This window comes from Cavia porcellus, unplaced genomic scaffold (assembly GCF_034190915.1).
Source record: "Cavia porcellus strain 051 isolate PalLab524CR breed Dunkin Hartley unplaced genomic scaffold, mCavPor4.1 scaffold_1, whole genome shotgun sequence".
NCBI classification, from domain to species: domain Eukaryota; kingdom Metazoa; phylum Chordata; class Mammalia; order Rodentia; family Caviidae; genus Cavia; species Cavia porcellus.
In genome coordinates, this window is record NW_026947484.1 from 200,714,168 (window position 1) to 200,729,287 (window position 15,120).

The 15,120-nt window shown below is 48.4% G+C and overlaps 1 protein-coding gene across 3 annotated transcripts in view; it reads left to right on the plus strand.

The window, feature by feature from the left end:
* Window positions 1–15,120, plus strand: part of Mvb12b (multivesicular body subunit 12B) — a 163,820-nt gene that overhangs the window by 64,127 nt on the left and 84,573 nt on the right. For all 3 annotated transcript variants that reach the window (XM_063227666.1, XM_063227674.1, XM_063227668.1), the window contains exons 5-6: window positions 1,120–1,249; window positions 7,803–7,925. In XM_063227666.1, coding sequence (XP_063083736.1) covers window positions 1,120–1,249; window positions 7,803–7,925 — 253 coding nt within the window. The remainder of the gene's footprint in view (window positions 1–1,119; window positions 1,250–7,802; window positions 7,926–15,120) is intronic.

Genomic DNA, 15,120 nt, shown 5'->3' on the forward strand with positions numbered 1-15,120 from the left:
AACTACTTCAGGGAGGCTGAGAAGCTGGTGAAGAAAAACAATTTTTACGGAGAGTTCCAGCTGATCGATGCCGGAGGATGATGGGATTAGCCAACAGTCATCCCGAAACCCTGGTAGAAGCACGGACCTTCACAGCTGTCACTGCAGATAGGAAAACTGCTCTGAGGGGTTGTTGGAGAACTCAGAGATGGGGGGTCACAGGCTGACAGTTCAGGAACCCAATCAAAGGAGGTGGCTCTTTGCAAGCCACCTGTGAGCCCGCCTGCCCTCAGAGGCAGTCTGCCCCCACCTTTAGCTCCGTCCTGTTACAGGAAGCACAAAGCAGCAAGTGGGCTCATCTCGGTGGCCTTTCAGTGCCCTGAAGAACAAGGAAGCTGCAAGAGATCATTACAGAGTAAGAGACCCGGCAGCCAAGGCGGGACGTGGATGTCACCTGAGCCTTGACCCACACAAACCAACTGTACAGCGACATCTTGAGATGGAGAAACATAAATGGAGCCCATCTGTTGGGAGATATTAAGGATTTTTGTTGATTTCACTAGGAATGATCATGGCAAGGTCGTCATGGTGCAACAACCATCCATCACAGATGCCTGCTGAGACAGAGCTGGGCGCACAGGGTGGTGCTGGGGCTCCATTCCACATGTGTTGCAAAGCTGGAGAGCTGGGGGAGCCGTGGAACCAGCCTGTCCGCTGTTGCGGTATGGACAGTGGGACTCATTTTGCTCTTCCCTCTTTTTTGTGGCATGCATGAGGGAAAAGAAAGGGAGCCTCGGGCCACGGTGTGTGTTGTGGTTGAGGACTTCAGAACTGCTCTGGGGTTCATTGCAGAGACGTGGGTTCCTGGGTCCTGACTTTGAACCTGACCTTAACCCTTCCCAGCTGGTGTGCATGGGTTCAGCTGGGCATGGGGCACGGTAACTGACAAACCCTGTGGTCACAGTCCATTGTCCGCCAAAGGCTTGAGAAAGACACGAGGTAGAGCACTGCCCTCCTGTTGGGGGACCAGGGTAACCATCACTTCTGCCTCCAGGAAGGGGCCATGCAGGAGACAGGGCTGTCAGAGCGGAGGGTGGCATGGCCAGAGACTCACATCTTCTCTGTCGTCCTTTCCTCCAGAGGAGGTGGCTTTTAGGAAGAAGAGGCTTTGCATTAAGTTCATCCCCCGGGATTCAACCGAAGCCGCCATCTGCGACATTCGGATCATGGGCCGGACCAAGCAGGCACCTCCTCAGTACACATTCATTGGGTGAGTCCCGGGGACACTGCTCCTGCCTGCTGCTTTCCCTGGGTGCTGAGCTGGGGTGAAATCCTAGAACTCGGTGTGAGGTGAGACGGCAAAGATGCTGGGCCGAGCAGAAGTGTCAGTGGGAAGAGGGGCAGAGCCACTTCCAGGGCCAAGGAGCAGGGTGCATTGCTGGACAGTGCAAGCAGGGGCTGAGCACTGGGGCTGTGAAGAGTGGCAGAGCCTCCGAGGACATGGTGGCTGCCTGGGTTTTATTCTGCTCTGGGAAGAAACACAGGTATATGCTCCGTGAAAGCTCGCTGTGTCTCTGCAGTCTGCTGTTCATCTGCTGGGCCAGGGCTCATTCATGTCCTGCTCCCAGGCAGCATCAGCCTGGGACAAAGGCCTGGCCCTGTGACTGCTGCACAAATACTAAGTGTGGTGGAATCTCAAGACAGCACTCTTGGCTCTGTTAGTTGTAAGTGACAGAAAACCCGGTCCAGATTGGCTTACCTGTGGCTGGCATAAGGGAGTTCAGAGCACAGATTGGCTTCTGGTGGCTGAAGTAGGAACTCAAAGGAGGCCTAGGACTCAGCTTCCTGTATCCTCCTTGCTCTCAGTCCTCCAGGTGGACTGCACCTGACACCTGATCACCCCAGGGAACCACAGTGGAGCACCTTTGCTCAGGGGTCAAGTCCAGAGGCCCGGGGAAGCTACATTCCAGGTTCATGCAGAAGTTCTAGAATGCAGTCTCGGTCTTGGCTGGGCACCCTGAACTGGTCACTGTTATCTGGAAAATGTCCTTCTCTGATTTAACTTGGCTGAGCAGGAAACATAGTCAGCTCCACTGGAACTCAAGCATGATCAGGGAGTGGGTGGCTGCCCCAAAAATATGGAGGCAAGGTAGAAATCAAAATGGAAACTAGAGGCTCCCGGGCAGATCTGTGGCGGTGGTCTTCAGCCTGGTTGGCCATGCACCTCTCCCACTAGTCACACTTTGTGGGCATCACACTTGTCCCCAGATGTGTTCTCAGATGGTCAAGATTTTGTGGTTCTTAAGCACTTGGGTGCCCCTAAATTGCCAAGGCTGGGTTTGAACTTGCCATCCTCCTGCCTCAGCCTCCCAGAGTGCTGGGATTACACATGTACCTTGTATCAAAATTTAAAGTGTAAAAAGGACTGAGGATGTGGGTCAGTGCCCTGAATTCAATCCCCGTTACCACAAAAAGATGGTGGAAGAGGAGGACAGCAATAATGATTCAGGCTGGACATACGTGTTGCTCAGTAGAGCACAGGCTTAGCTTACGCAGGGATTCAGGTTCAGACCCATACCCCCCAAAATAAATGAAAAACTGAAAGGGGGACCCTGTGGTCATCCCCCTCTTATGCTTAATGTTCAAAGATTCTGTTTTGTAATTATGTAAGCAGTATCACAGGAGAGAATAACCATAGTTCAATAACTTGGAAGCAGCCATTTACATACAAATAGTAGAAGCCAACAATTTAGTAATGAACTCTTAAAGTCCAATTTTAGTAACTATGTGTATTCCAACTATAAACTATGCTATTATAAAAGGATGCAATTTTAACCAATTTAAACAATTCTAAAGTAATAGATTTTTACTAGTATTTGTCTTGATCACCAAAACTGGAATTTTTTTCCTTTATATTATTTTGGAAAGATTGTTAATGTGTTGTTTAATTCCATCCTGGGCTAAAAATCCTTTTCCAGAGGAAAAATGCCAGTTATTTTTATTTTACTTTATTTATTTACTTATTAATTTATTTTTGGCACCAAGAATTGAACTCACAGCCTTGCCCTTGCCAGGCAGCTGTGCCACTGAGCTATATCCCCAGCTTGCCCGAGTTTTGTTGTAGCCCAGGCTGGTCTCGAATTTGCAGTGACCCTCCTACCTCAGCCTCTCAAGTTCTGGGATTACAGGACTGTACCACCACACCCGGCTAAAAATAGAGTTATTTTTAAATAAAGAAAGAATTCCGTATTTGCAACACTGCATTACTTATTTGTAAAACAGGTACCATTCCACATGTTACTGAACGGGGTCACAGGGTTATCCACAGGCGTGATAGACACCTCAGTTCAAAGGGCCACTCCAAAGCTTGGCAGTCTGGATCACGACACACTGAAACTAGAGTACATGATCAGAATTGACAGAACTGAGCGTTAGAAGAGCTCCTGGGTGCACTGAGAAGCTTACCATAGAATAAATTTTTCTGTGAGGCTCTTGAAAGGGATGCTATTCATTTGCCTCTGGTCCAAAAGACACAGTTCCAAGTTACTGAACCATGGTTATTCTCTTTAACTGCCTCCTACCCTGCAGTACTGCTTCCATAATTAAACCATGTTACAAAACAGGATTTTCGAACATGCAGCGTAGCAGGGGGATGACCACGGGGTCCTTCTTTCAGTTTTCCATTTATTTTTCTTTTTATTTCAAGAGAAAAAAAAAAACAGAAAAAGGGTACAAGTTATACAGAATTTCAGAAAAAATAAACAATAGTAAATCACTAGTTAATAGATTACATATTGTTATCTTAGAAATAGTTGTTCAAGTTACAAAATTAAAGCATATAAAGTGAACTTTCAAACAGTGAGACTGGAAACAGCTCTGTTCAATGATCCAACAAAGCTCAGTGATATGGTTATCTATCTTATACACTTAAATATATATGCAGTTATATTCTTTAGAGCACTTTCTTTTCCTTTCTTTTGTACAATGACAATTACTCATTTTGGGTTTTATTACTCCCACAGTTCTTATTACTTCTTTTTTTTTTTTTTGTCTTTTTATCGGTACCAGTGATCGAACTCACAACTGCCTGCTTGCAAGGCAGGTGCTTATGCTGCTGAGCTAAATCCCCAGCCCCACTTTTTTTTGAAGAGAGTAAAACCAAATGTGACATAACAGAACAGAGTCAGTCAAATCAAAAGGATGGACATAATAGATAATGTAAAAACAGAATACTAGGTGATCAACAGTGGTTACCATACTGCTTCTTGCTATCTTAAAAAGAATTGCTTATATCATCAGTTATAATAAAATTGAACAAAACAGTAAAGAATAAAACCATTGGAGACATTACAGGACTTTAAAAGAAGATAATAGTCAACCAGAATGGGCATCATAATGAATCTTATTGCCTTCACAGTTTTGCCTATACTTTTGAACTTGGTACTATCAATCAAAGCACAATAGAGGAAAATCAGTCAAAGCAAGATGGTGAGGGCTGTATAGGGTTTCAAATCAAGTTAATAGGAAATCAAAGTAGGTTACTATAATGTATCCTGCTATTTTTTTATTTTTCCCTTAATTAAAAAGATAAAAATAAAAAAGTAAATAATTTTAAAAAAGGAGATTGAGATAAAAGAGGGCATAACAACAAAACAGCGCAGGTCAAAGCATAACCATTTAAGCAAAATAGTGTTCACCACAAGATATCCTGACATAAAAGTAGTTACCATAGTGTCTCTTTCCTTGAAATCTTTGAGTATCACTTCATATACGGTAGCACCAAACATATCAAGACAATGTAAAACCATTCAAGAGAATGACAGCATTACAGGGTATTTAGAACCAACTATCAGAAAATGAACAATGGTTTCTGTATAATGTCCTTGTCTATAAAAGTTTTTGCTTATATTATCACATATAATAAAATCCAATAAGATACAACCTGTTAAGACTAATGGAGACAGAAGAATACAAGCTTGATGGGACTTCAAAGCAAGATGACACTAAATCAGCACTAGCTATTATGATGTCTTGTTTTCTCCAAAATAGCTGTTCCTACCATCCAATCTTCTCTGCCTCATTTCTGTTGAGCTCTTTTTCTGTTGTTTGTTGTCAGTTTGTCTTCTTCATTTCGCTTTCTGCTCCATTCATTATGGCCTCTCTGCCACTGTTTCTGGAATCTTGGTATTTTCCTTTTTTAGAATGTCCTGCAGTATTCTCTGTAGAGTTGAATTGGTGGTTGCAAATTCCCTTAGTTCCTCTTTATCCTGGAAGCACCTTGTTTTTCCATCAGTTTCTAGGGACAGTTGTGCAGGATATATCAATCTTAGCTGGAGGTTGTTATCTTTCACAGCTTGAATTATTTCCCCCCATGTTCTTCGTGATTTGATGGTTTGTGCTGAGAAGTCTGCTGTAATTCTGATGGGTGTTCCCTTGTAAGTGAGCTGTTTCTTGTCTCTGACGGCTTTTAGTATTCTGTTCTTATATTGGATTTCTGGAATTTTGATTATTATATGCCTGGTGTAGCTCTGTTTGGGTTGTAGGTGGCTGCCTACAACCCAATGTATGCCTCATACATCTGAGTATCTTTACCTTTTGCTAAATTAGGGAAATTCTCTTGGATTATTTCTGTGAATAGCTTTTGTAGTCCATTTGTTTGTGTCCCTACTTCTTCTATGTTCTTAATTCTTAAGTTATAGATCCTCTTGTCTTTTAGCCTTTGTATTATTGCTGTTTGTTTTCTTGTTATTTTTAAGAAGTTTTTCATTTCATGCTTCCAAATTACAAATCTGCCCTCCAATTCAGATAATCTATCCTTAGGTTCCTTCAAGCTGTTATGCCAGCTTTTTATAGAGTTTTTAGTTTCCTGGTAATCTCTTTGAACCTGCTTCATGTATTCTATGTTTTCTCTATTTTCTCCATCAAACAATTCTCCCCTTTTTTTCTGTTCTTCCATCCCACCATCTGTTTTTTCTTGGGTGGTGCTTAGCATTTCTCTAACTATTCTACTTATATCTTGCTTTATTTCGTTAAATACTTCATTTTTAAACTCATCTATGAGGCTCTGGAGATATTGCTTTATGTCTATTGGTGCTGTGTCTGATATTGCATGTTTTCTGTCTTCCTTTGTGTTTCCCTTTCCTGGATCAGTGTTCTCAGGATTGGGGACTGAGGACCCTTTCTTGTTGCTTCCTCTTCCCATACTTTTTTGTTCCTTCCATACAAGTGAATGTAGGAGGCCCAATTTTTTTCTCTTTTTCGGTTATGGTTTGTTTGAATTGCGCCGGCTGGGTGTTCCCGCCCACTGCAGTATACTAGGAAGACACAGACCTGGGCAGCCTCTGATGGGCCCACCCCTCCAGGTCAACCTACCGAAGGCTTCACTGCTAGGGTGCACCTCCAGGCACTGGGACCTGGTTTGGACTAGCCTACTGGGTCTTAGTCAGAGGCGTCACGCAGGCCAGCACTCCCCACCAATCACACTTGAGAGGGGAATATGCAACTAATGTCACTGCAGCGTCCTGTTCCGGCAAGTCTGCCCAGTCCCAGCATGTCCTTTGCTGGAACCTCCTACTCTATGAAAGGGTCCCCGTCTGCTCACTCACTGCAAGTTGATGTAGGGCTCCCTGCTAGTCCGGCTCTCAACTCCGTTCGCAGATTCCCACTCTCAGAGCTTTCGTGCATCTCTCTCCCTGCCCAGCAGATTTGGATGCAGCAGCGGCAGCAGGCAATTCAAATCGTGGCTTCCAGTGGCGCGGGTTCTACCTTCCGCGCTGAGATTTTATCTGTTCCTGTTATAGCACCAGGATTGGATTTCCAGTTGGTTTCTCTTAGCTTAGTTCATTCCTGGGTCAGCAGGTGTATCTCCCCTTACTTAGGACTCCTCGTACCGCACTATTCCTGGATTTTAAGCGGGGTGTCTCAGAGAGCTTCCATAGCTGCTGCTATCTATCCGCCATGTTCTTCCGGAAGTCCCTTCCATTTATTTTTTGATGTATGGGACTGAACTCAGATCCTTGCACAAGCTAAGGCTGTGTTCTACTGAGCTATACACATGTCCAGCCTGGGGTTATAGTGAAGCTGTCTATGGCTAGAATCACCCTGGTACAACTCCTGTACAAGGTACACCTGTAATCCTATTAGTCTGGGAGGCTGAGGCAGGAGGATGGCAAATTCAAGCCTGGCCTCGGCAATTTAGGGATCTCAAGTCCCTGTCTCATGACCACAACACAACATGGGATCCTGTGGCTGTCATGCCAGACACAGTATGTATTCACTATTAATTGTGGTGACCCATGGGGCATAGGCTTGGGGTCATGTGGTTTGATGATATCTCCCCAAATGATCTGACTGGAGTGAAGTTCTCTATGATGGTGCTGACTCTGAGGAGCTGCATCCTGAAATGGGGGTGTGTTTGATAGGATGGGGTTAACCCTGTCATGGCTAAGACCCAGCCAAATGTGTCTGTCAGTCTGTCCGTCCCACCATCCCCCTCTAACTACATGTCACTTCCTATCGCTTGTCACATAGCTCATGACCATGAGGTGGAAACACGAAGCATTTCAAGGACTGAGAGCAAGGAGAATGTAGCCAGGGTAGGAAGGCAGCTCAGGGTGGCAGGAGGGGATGGCCGTGTCGCAAAGGCCTCCCTGGGTGGCACAGTCACACTCACACTAGGCTCTGGCTGTGACCCATCTTACCTAGGCAAGACCTGGCTCCCTGGGGTTTGAGGCTTTGACTTTCCAAGGAGTTGGTTTGTTTTGTGGCTCCAGTAAATGCTCCCAGCCCAAGGAGACCATGACCATTTCTCTTTTCTCCAAAAGGGAACTGAACAGCATGGGGATCTGGTATCGAATGGGCCGAGTGCCAAGAAACCACGACTCATCTCAACCCACGACGCCGTCACAGTCATCAGCTGCTTCCACCCCAGCCCCCAACCTTCCCAGGTGAGGCTGCTGGGTGGTGTCTTGGGGTCATGGGGCTTTGGGTGTGCACTGCACATTCCGGCACACATCACTCCGGATCTGCTAAAATGGCATGGGGTACAAGATGACACTTGTAGACATTTAATCTAAATTCACACACACCTTAGAGGGGATTTTTAAAGCCCAGGTAGGAATCTGTGCATTATGAGTGTAAAGGTCACTCTAAATTCTATTTTGTGCCTACGCTGCAGGCTCCTGAAACAGCAGAATATGCACTTAAAATGGGCTTGGTATTTGAAAGAGCTCATGGATGTACATAGATTCATGTGTAGTAACCACATGGCTGGGATTTCTGGCCTCCAGTAGGCAGAATTCCCTGTCTGCCTCAGCCAGCAATTTATCTGGGACTCAAGAGTCTCTGTCAGTAATCATATTCGTTACATGGTTTCTCTTCTTTCCCAGTGAGCTATAAGCCAAGAAGTGGATCAGACTGCTGTCCACTCTTCACCTAATTTCAGTTGTAATAGAAGGCATATAGTCTACATTTTTTGCAAAATGCAGATGGTGAGAGAAATCTGTCATATTAAAAGTCTGAGCACAAGGCTGAGCACCCCTGCAGGGGGCATAGTGGCACACTACAGTCCAGCACTGTGGGAGGCTGAGACAGGAGGATCAGTGTGAGTTCCAGGCCAGCCAGGGCTACATAGTGAGTTCAAGGCCAGCCTGAACTATGTAGCAAGACCTCATTTCATAAAACCAAAACAACAGCAGTAAAAATAATAAAAAATCAAAAACTCATGCATCACCAGTAGTAAATCGTTTGAGGGAAAGGAACAAGCAGCAATGGTGGACTAAATTTGAGAAAAGGATTGCAAACGTAAATAAACAGCAGTGAAGGTTAGATGGTGTCCTCTGCAGATTAAGAGTGTGTAAATGAGAATGTACCGCAAAGCTTCCACATGGGTGAACAGAGATGGGCAGACCCTCCCAGGAGGAAGACAGCACAGTCACGGGACAGGGGATAGGTGTCATCTGTGCTGGGGTCAGCTCTGGTTTGGGCGCATTGCAGAGCCCAGGAAGCCACACAGTTCCATGATTACAGCCACTCCTGGCTGACATCACAGGATTTGGAAAGGCCTGGAAAAGGGAACCACTGAGCCCAGGTTCAATTCCAGTTGCGTAAGGATGAAGCTGCATTTCCCAGGTGAAGTGGGGGAAAGTGCTCTCTCAGAAGCTCCAGTCAGCAGGGGAGGAGGCTCACCTGTCACTGGGGTCACAAGGCTGAGTACCCCCGCCACGGGGAGCCAGATGGAATCAGAGGGTATCAGAACAAAGCGTTTATAAGGCTGATATATTTTATAACCTTTGTTGTACAGTTTATGGTTTACAATGGCTGCAAGGAAATTGGATCAGTTTTGTTTTACTTGCCAAATAAAACAAATGTCAAAATAGTCAATATAAAATGTATTCTAATTTGGCTGAGTTAAGCCGGCCAGAGTGCAGTAGGATTACTGCATGTACATTAATGCTGCCTGGTAGGAAGCCCTGTCTGTCCCAAGCTCTCCTCTCTGCTGCCCCATGATTTACAGGTGCCGTGCGCACCTCACCAAGCTCCTAATTCACCAGGTGTTATCGTTTCTGTCTTTTGTGAGGTTTCTCAGGGATTTTCTTTTGCAGTATTTTCCTACCCAATATCTTTGATTTTTTAAAAAATGAAATGCTGAATTCTCACTTGAATTTTCATTGAAGACTTAGGTGAGGATGAGTATGTTACTTTATTCCTGGAGGTGTCAGGGGTCTGTAAACTACTCAGAAGAGACAGTTCAGCCTTCTCTGTGCAGGGTAAAGACCTAGGCCCTCCTCAGGCACAGCAGGCTCCAGCCCCCAGGAGTTCCCCGGTTGGCACCTTCCTGGCCCCATACGTGTTCCCTGTGTCGCAGCCCCTTCCCCAATGACTGTAGAATCTCAGAGCACTACGGAAGCTTTACAATTACCAGAGCAACACAGGCTTGTGGGAAATGGGCAGAAAATAATAGGAAAACAAAGTCCATCTCCAGTGGGCAAATGCTTCTAAGATTTTGCTTCCAATCTTTTTCCTGTGTACTTTTTATGTAAGTGATAGCACAGTGTGTTTCGGCAGGTCTGTGGTTTGTGCTGTTTTCTCTTGGAGTGTTGAACCACAGGATTAGTAACCTGTCTTCAGTGTGCTCTTTGTGTGGACAGCGAGCAGGCTGCAGAAGCCAAGGCGGCACGGAGAGTGGTGACGCAGCGCCCTCTACTGACTGACTGGCAGGTGGCAGGCAGGAGTGAGGCGTGGGAAGCACACACCTGGCTGTTCTCCCTATGGACTCCAGCACTCCAGCTGGGGGAAGAGGAAGGAGGAGCCTAGGCAGTGGACTGCCTCCCTGAGCCCCGGCATTCAAAAGCTAGAAGGCACCTCCAGTTTTTGTCATCACTTTTAGACAACTGTCATCTCAACGCAATTTCAGACAAAAGGGCCTTTTGGTGACCCTGGTGTCCTAGCAGTGATGCTTCCCTTTCTGGAGGCAGGCACTGCTCCTGGAACAAGAGGGAGTGACCTGCCTGTGGTGTCTTCGTTATTGCGAAACGTGCTCGCGGTGACACCAGATGCCGATCTGGGGAGACCTGTCCTCCTTGACCCTGTCCAGGGAACTGGATGGCGTTTGTGTCCAAAGGCAGCATAAAGTGGCCAGCAGAGCGCCTCCTCTGTGCGTTTAGTATCCAGCTTGCACACTTGCTTTTGGCAGGTGACAAGTGAAGAAGGGCAGGCTGCTTCCCCCAAGACACAGAGCCCCATCTTCCCCGTGCAGGGTGCCCATACCCTGCAAACCCCTCATGCACATTGCCCAGTGAGGGGAGGAGAATGTCTGGCCAGGTCCCTGAATGTCTGTCCCCTCATCCTTCTTCAGGGCCAGCCTGGCTGTGAGTCGGCCTCAAGTGTCCGGCAGGTAGGGTTTTCCGACTGCTCAGCAGTGCTGCTGCCGTGGACAGGGTGTGGAGAGGGGAAGCACCTGCCTGGCTTGGGCAACACCCCCTCCCCATACAGGGGCATACTCAGGGGTCTCACACTGCGCTCTGCTCCCAGGGGCCAGGACAAAGGTCTGGAAAAGCTCTGGGAGGCAGAGGGATCCAGCAGAGTGAGAACCAGGAGCTCCCGGTGTGGACAAGCAAGTGGGTCTCAGTCGATGGGGAGCTGGCCTGATGTGCTGCTGGCCCCAGCTTGCTGAGCAGAGGAATCAGCAGTTGATAAAGCCGTCAGAGGCGCACTTATCAAACTTGCAGATGACACAGAGTCATTAGGGAGTGCCGATGTGCAAAGTGACAGAATCAATGCTCCGCATCTGCTCACAGCCACTGCACAGCAGGATCCAGGAGATGAGAGGCGAGGCTACACACGAAGGCTGCCAAGGGTCACACAGCCCACGGCACAGGAGCTGATCCACAGAGCATGGGCTGGCAGCACGTGTGTGAGGGGGCAAGCTGGCCACTAGGTGAGGGAGCGTGGAACGCAGCCTGCGGGTAGCGTCCACTGTCCACTGTCCATGCCCTGGCCACCCTGTCAGGTGGCATTACCACTGTGTGACCCATGGAACAGCTGCCTGAGCTTTAACCTGACCAGTGGCCAGTTCTGGATGCCCAGTGGTCAGTGTGTCAAGGGTAGAAGTGTTTAGGGGTGGGACGGGAAGGAGAAGCCTTCTGGAAGCCACCAGAACTCAATGCTGGATGTTTGGTTTCATTACTTTAAAAAAATTAATAAATAAACTACACGAGCAGAGTTCTGTGGTGTGGAAAAAGCTGTGGGGTGGGAGGGAGGGGAAGTGTCACAAGCGCCCGATTGCCCAGGTGGTCAGATAGCATTAGAGTTTTTCAGGCCTTTGATGGCATTAGAGTAACCACACTTCTTAAACTTTATTTACGAAATATAGCATCTTGCAGACTGTGGTGGCGCAACCCCTGTATTCCCGGCACTCTGGGAAGCTGAGGCAGGAGGATCGGAGGTTCAAGCTCAGTTTAGTGACTTAGCAACTGAGCAATTTAACAAGAGCCTGTCTCAAAATAAACAAGGGCTGAAGCAATAGCTCAGTACAGAGGCCCTGGTTCAATCTCCTGTACCACCCACTCCCCAAAAAAGACCATCTTCCCTGAGCAATTCGAGTTCAGCAGAGTCCTTGGTGAGAGTGCCTGGAGTGGGACGGGGAGTCCTGCAGGGGCAGGGAGGGCGTAGAGAAAGGGCCTCGGCCTCAGCCCTGCTCATATGGCTGCAGGGACTGCCTTCTACGCTCAGTGCTGATGACACTAAAGGAAGCCTGGACGGTGGCTGAGTGGGTGCAGTGGCATCAGCCTGGGGTGGCAGTATACAGAGGCGTTGCAGAACACGGGGCCCCGACAGTGTCCACTCACAGTCCTAGCCCAGAGTTGGCCTGCGTGAGTGAGGCATATCGTTTTGCCCCCGTGGTGTCCATCTGAAATGAGTACCTGGACCCCAGCCTGCTGGAAGCTGCAGGACGTTTCATGCAGACTCAGCCTTCAGCTGGAGCTGCCCTGGAAGAGCTGGAATGTTGGTCCCTTCATCTCTGCCTGGGGTGTCCAGCGGTGCACACCACTGTCCTAAAGGAGAAGCCACTGCCCACAGCCCCTGGGCTATGGCCATGTCCTGTGCCCCCTTTTCTGACGCTGCCCTTCCCCAGGAGCAAGGGCTCTTGTCCCACCAGGCCATAAAGCACGTGCTCGTTTCCCGGCTGCAGGGCCCACAGCCTCCCTTGAGGGGCAGCCTCCCGAGCCTCCTCCCATGTGTCCCTTAGAAGGTGGCCTGGCGCTCCTCCGAGGTATACCCGTGATCTCCAGTGATTTGTCAGCTTCCAGTGAGTTGTCAGTCACAGGTCCCAAAGTCTGTTTCTCAGTGACAGACATAATTGTACTTAACTTTTTGCATGGATGTTATCAATCTGTGACAGCTACTCTGGGAAATGGGGCATTTTGATTGCAGAAGATCTGTCACATGCACTTAGTCTTCCTCTCAGGGACACCTGGATTCAGTCACAACTTTTGCATGTTGATGTCAGGTTTGGAGAACATAGATCCTTGCTGACCTCGGAAATCATTCCATCACTCCAGTCCCAGGGCTGTCATCTGAAAGGTTAATGGCCCTTTCTGCAGGAGAGAGGAAATCACACTGAGGTGATCTGGAATTCAGGGCACGCTACCCATGCTCATCCCAAGTCATGCCCATTGCCAGAGCTCACAAGCAAGCCATGCCCTGTCCTGCCTCCTGCCCCTGCCTTCCTCGCTGGACTCAGGGACCAACTCCATTACCTCCTCAACAACCCGCAGAGTCAGTGGTGGGCAGGGATCCTTTGTCATCGGCTGGGGACCCCTTGTCTACACTGACACCTCAGATCCTCAGGCTGCCTCTGTCAATTTTCAATTATAAAATGGTCTTTGTACTTAGATGACATCTGTCACCTGAGAGGTCTGCACCAGGGCTATGAGGCGGAGGCCTCATCTTCCTTCTCCTGCGCCGGTATCTGCCACCTGTCCTGAGGTGGCAGCTTGGCACAGCACCTGTTTGCCTGTGGGAAGACCCAGAAACTCCTCCCAGCGGCTCAGCAGAGCAAGATTTTAGGAGTCTTCATTGGGAAAGGTCGCGTGGGTCCTGCCTCAGGGTGACCGTTGGAAAGCAGCACCCAGGGCTGACCCCTGGAAATCCTTCTCCCCTATGATAGTGAACACACTGTGGGTGATTTGAGCTCCTCCGCCACAGTGGCAAGGGATACTCTGAGGTAGTGACAGCGTGCACGCTGTCCTGTCGCGTTGGAAGATTTGGGGCATGCTGTTTGGCATGGAAGCCTCCAAACATTGACACCTTTTCAGGGCAGGTAGACTTCCGCCTCTGTCACGGGAAAGCAGCACGTGTGTTTCGTTTAAGAATAGGCTTCATGGGGGCTGGGGATTTGGCTCAGTGGCATAAGCGCCTGCCTTGCAAGCAGGCAGTCGTGAGTTCGATCCCTGGTACCGATAAAAAAAGGAAAAAGACAAAAAAAAAAAAAATAAATAGGCTGCACGTTTTCATTTTTTTCCCCTCTTGATGCGACACTACTTTTATAGTGAAGACTGGGGTACAGGTTTTATTACCCAGTGGGGGAACAAATAACAGCTCTGTGGTTTGAGAGGTCTCCACCCCTTGAGTGGCTAGAAGCAGCCCAGCAGCCTGGCTGTTTTACAGAGGAGCCCTGGGGGGCAGCACCCACACCCAGAGCTGGGGCAGGGAGGGCGCCCACAGCTCAGCTGTTACTCCATTCCCAGCCCACACTGCATCCTTTGTTCTTAACCTAAAGTCTTCAGTCAATGGCCTGATGCCGTTGGGCTTTTCAAACATGCTCTCCTTGCGGGGAGCCTTCCCGTGCTGCCTCTCTCGTCAGCCAGCATTAATCAGGCGCCTCCTCGTGGGCCCTGATTGTTTCAAATCACCTCTTGTCAACCCACTGCCAAGCACTCCCCTTGTGCCAATCTGTCCCCAGGAGCTTAGGCTGCACCCCCAGGATGCTTCCATTGGTCCCGGGCCCCTCCTGCTGCTGTGGCCTCGGCCAGTCCAGAAAGCCTGACCCGTGTTATTTCCCTCCTCCTCCTCCAGCTGCCAGCGTTTGGCATTTCCTGCTTCCCTGTCATTGCGCCTGTTTTTATGTTCCACTTTACTTTGCTGCGTATGGGTGACAGGGATTCTCGTTTCCTTTTTCTTTTAAAATCCCGGAAAACGTTGGTCACACAGTGACAACAAGGAGGATGATGTTGTACTGCTGTGCATCAAAACCTAGCAAGTGCTTTCGGCTGTCATCTCACTCGGTTCAGGACTCGCACAGTGAAAAATGTAGCCCCACGACGGAAGGGGCCTCTGAATTCCATGCACCTAGCACTTGGGAGTTATTTATGGAACATGTTCTTCAGTATATAAAGTGAGCCCGTGTATATATGTAGGACTAGACATCACGTGTTTGTCTGTCCATCAAACCAGCCAGCAAGGACGTGTATCACAGGGACCAGCTGGGCATCAGGCCCTGCTGCCGCGCATAACCAACACTCACACCCGCCTAGCAACCTCTCTGGGGCAGGTACAGTCAGCAGTCTGGTTTCCAGCTGAGAAACTGGAGATTAAAAGAGTTAATTTAGGACCTGGGGATTTAGCTCAGTGGTATAAGCA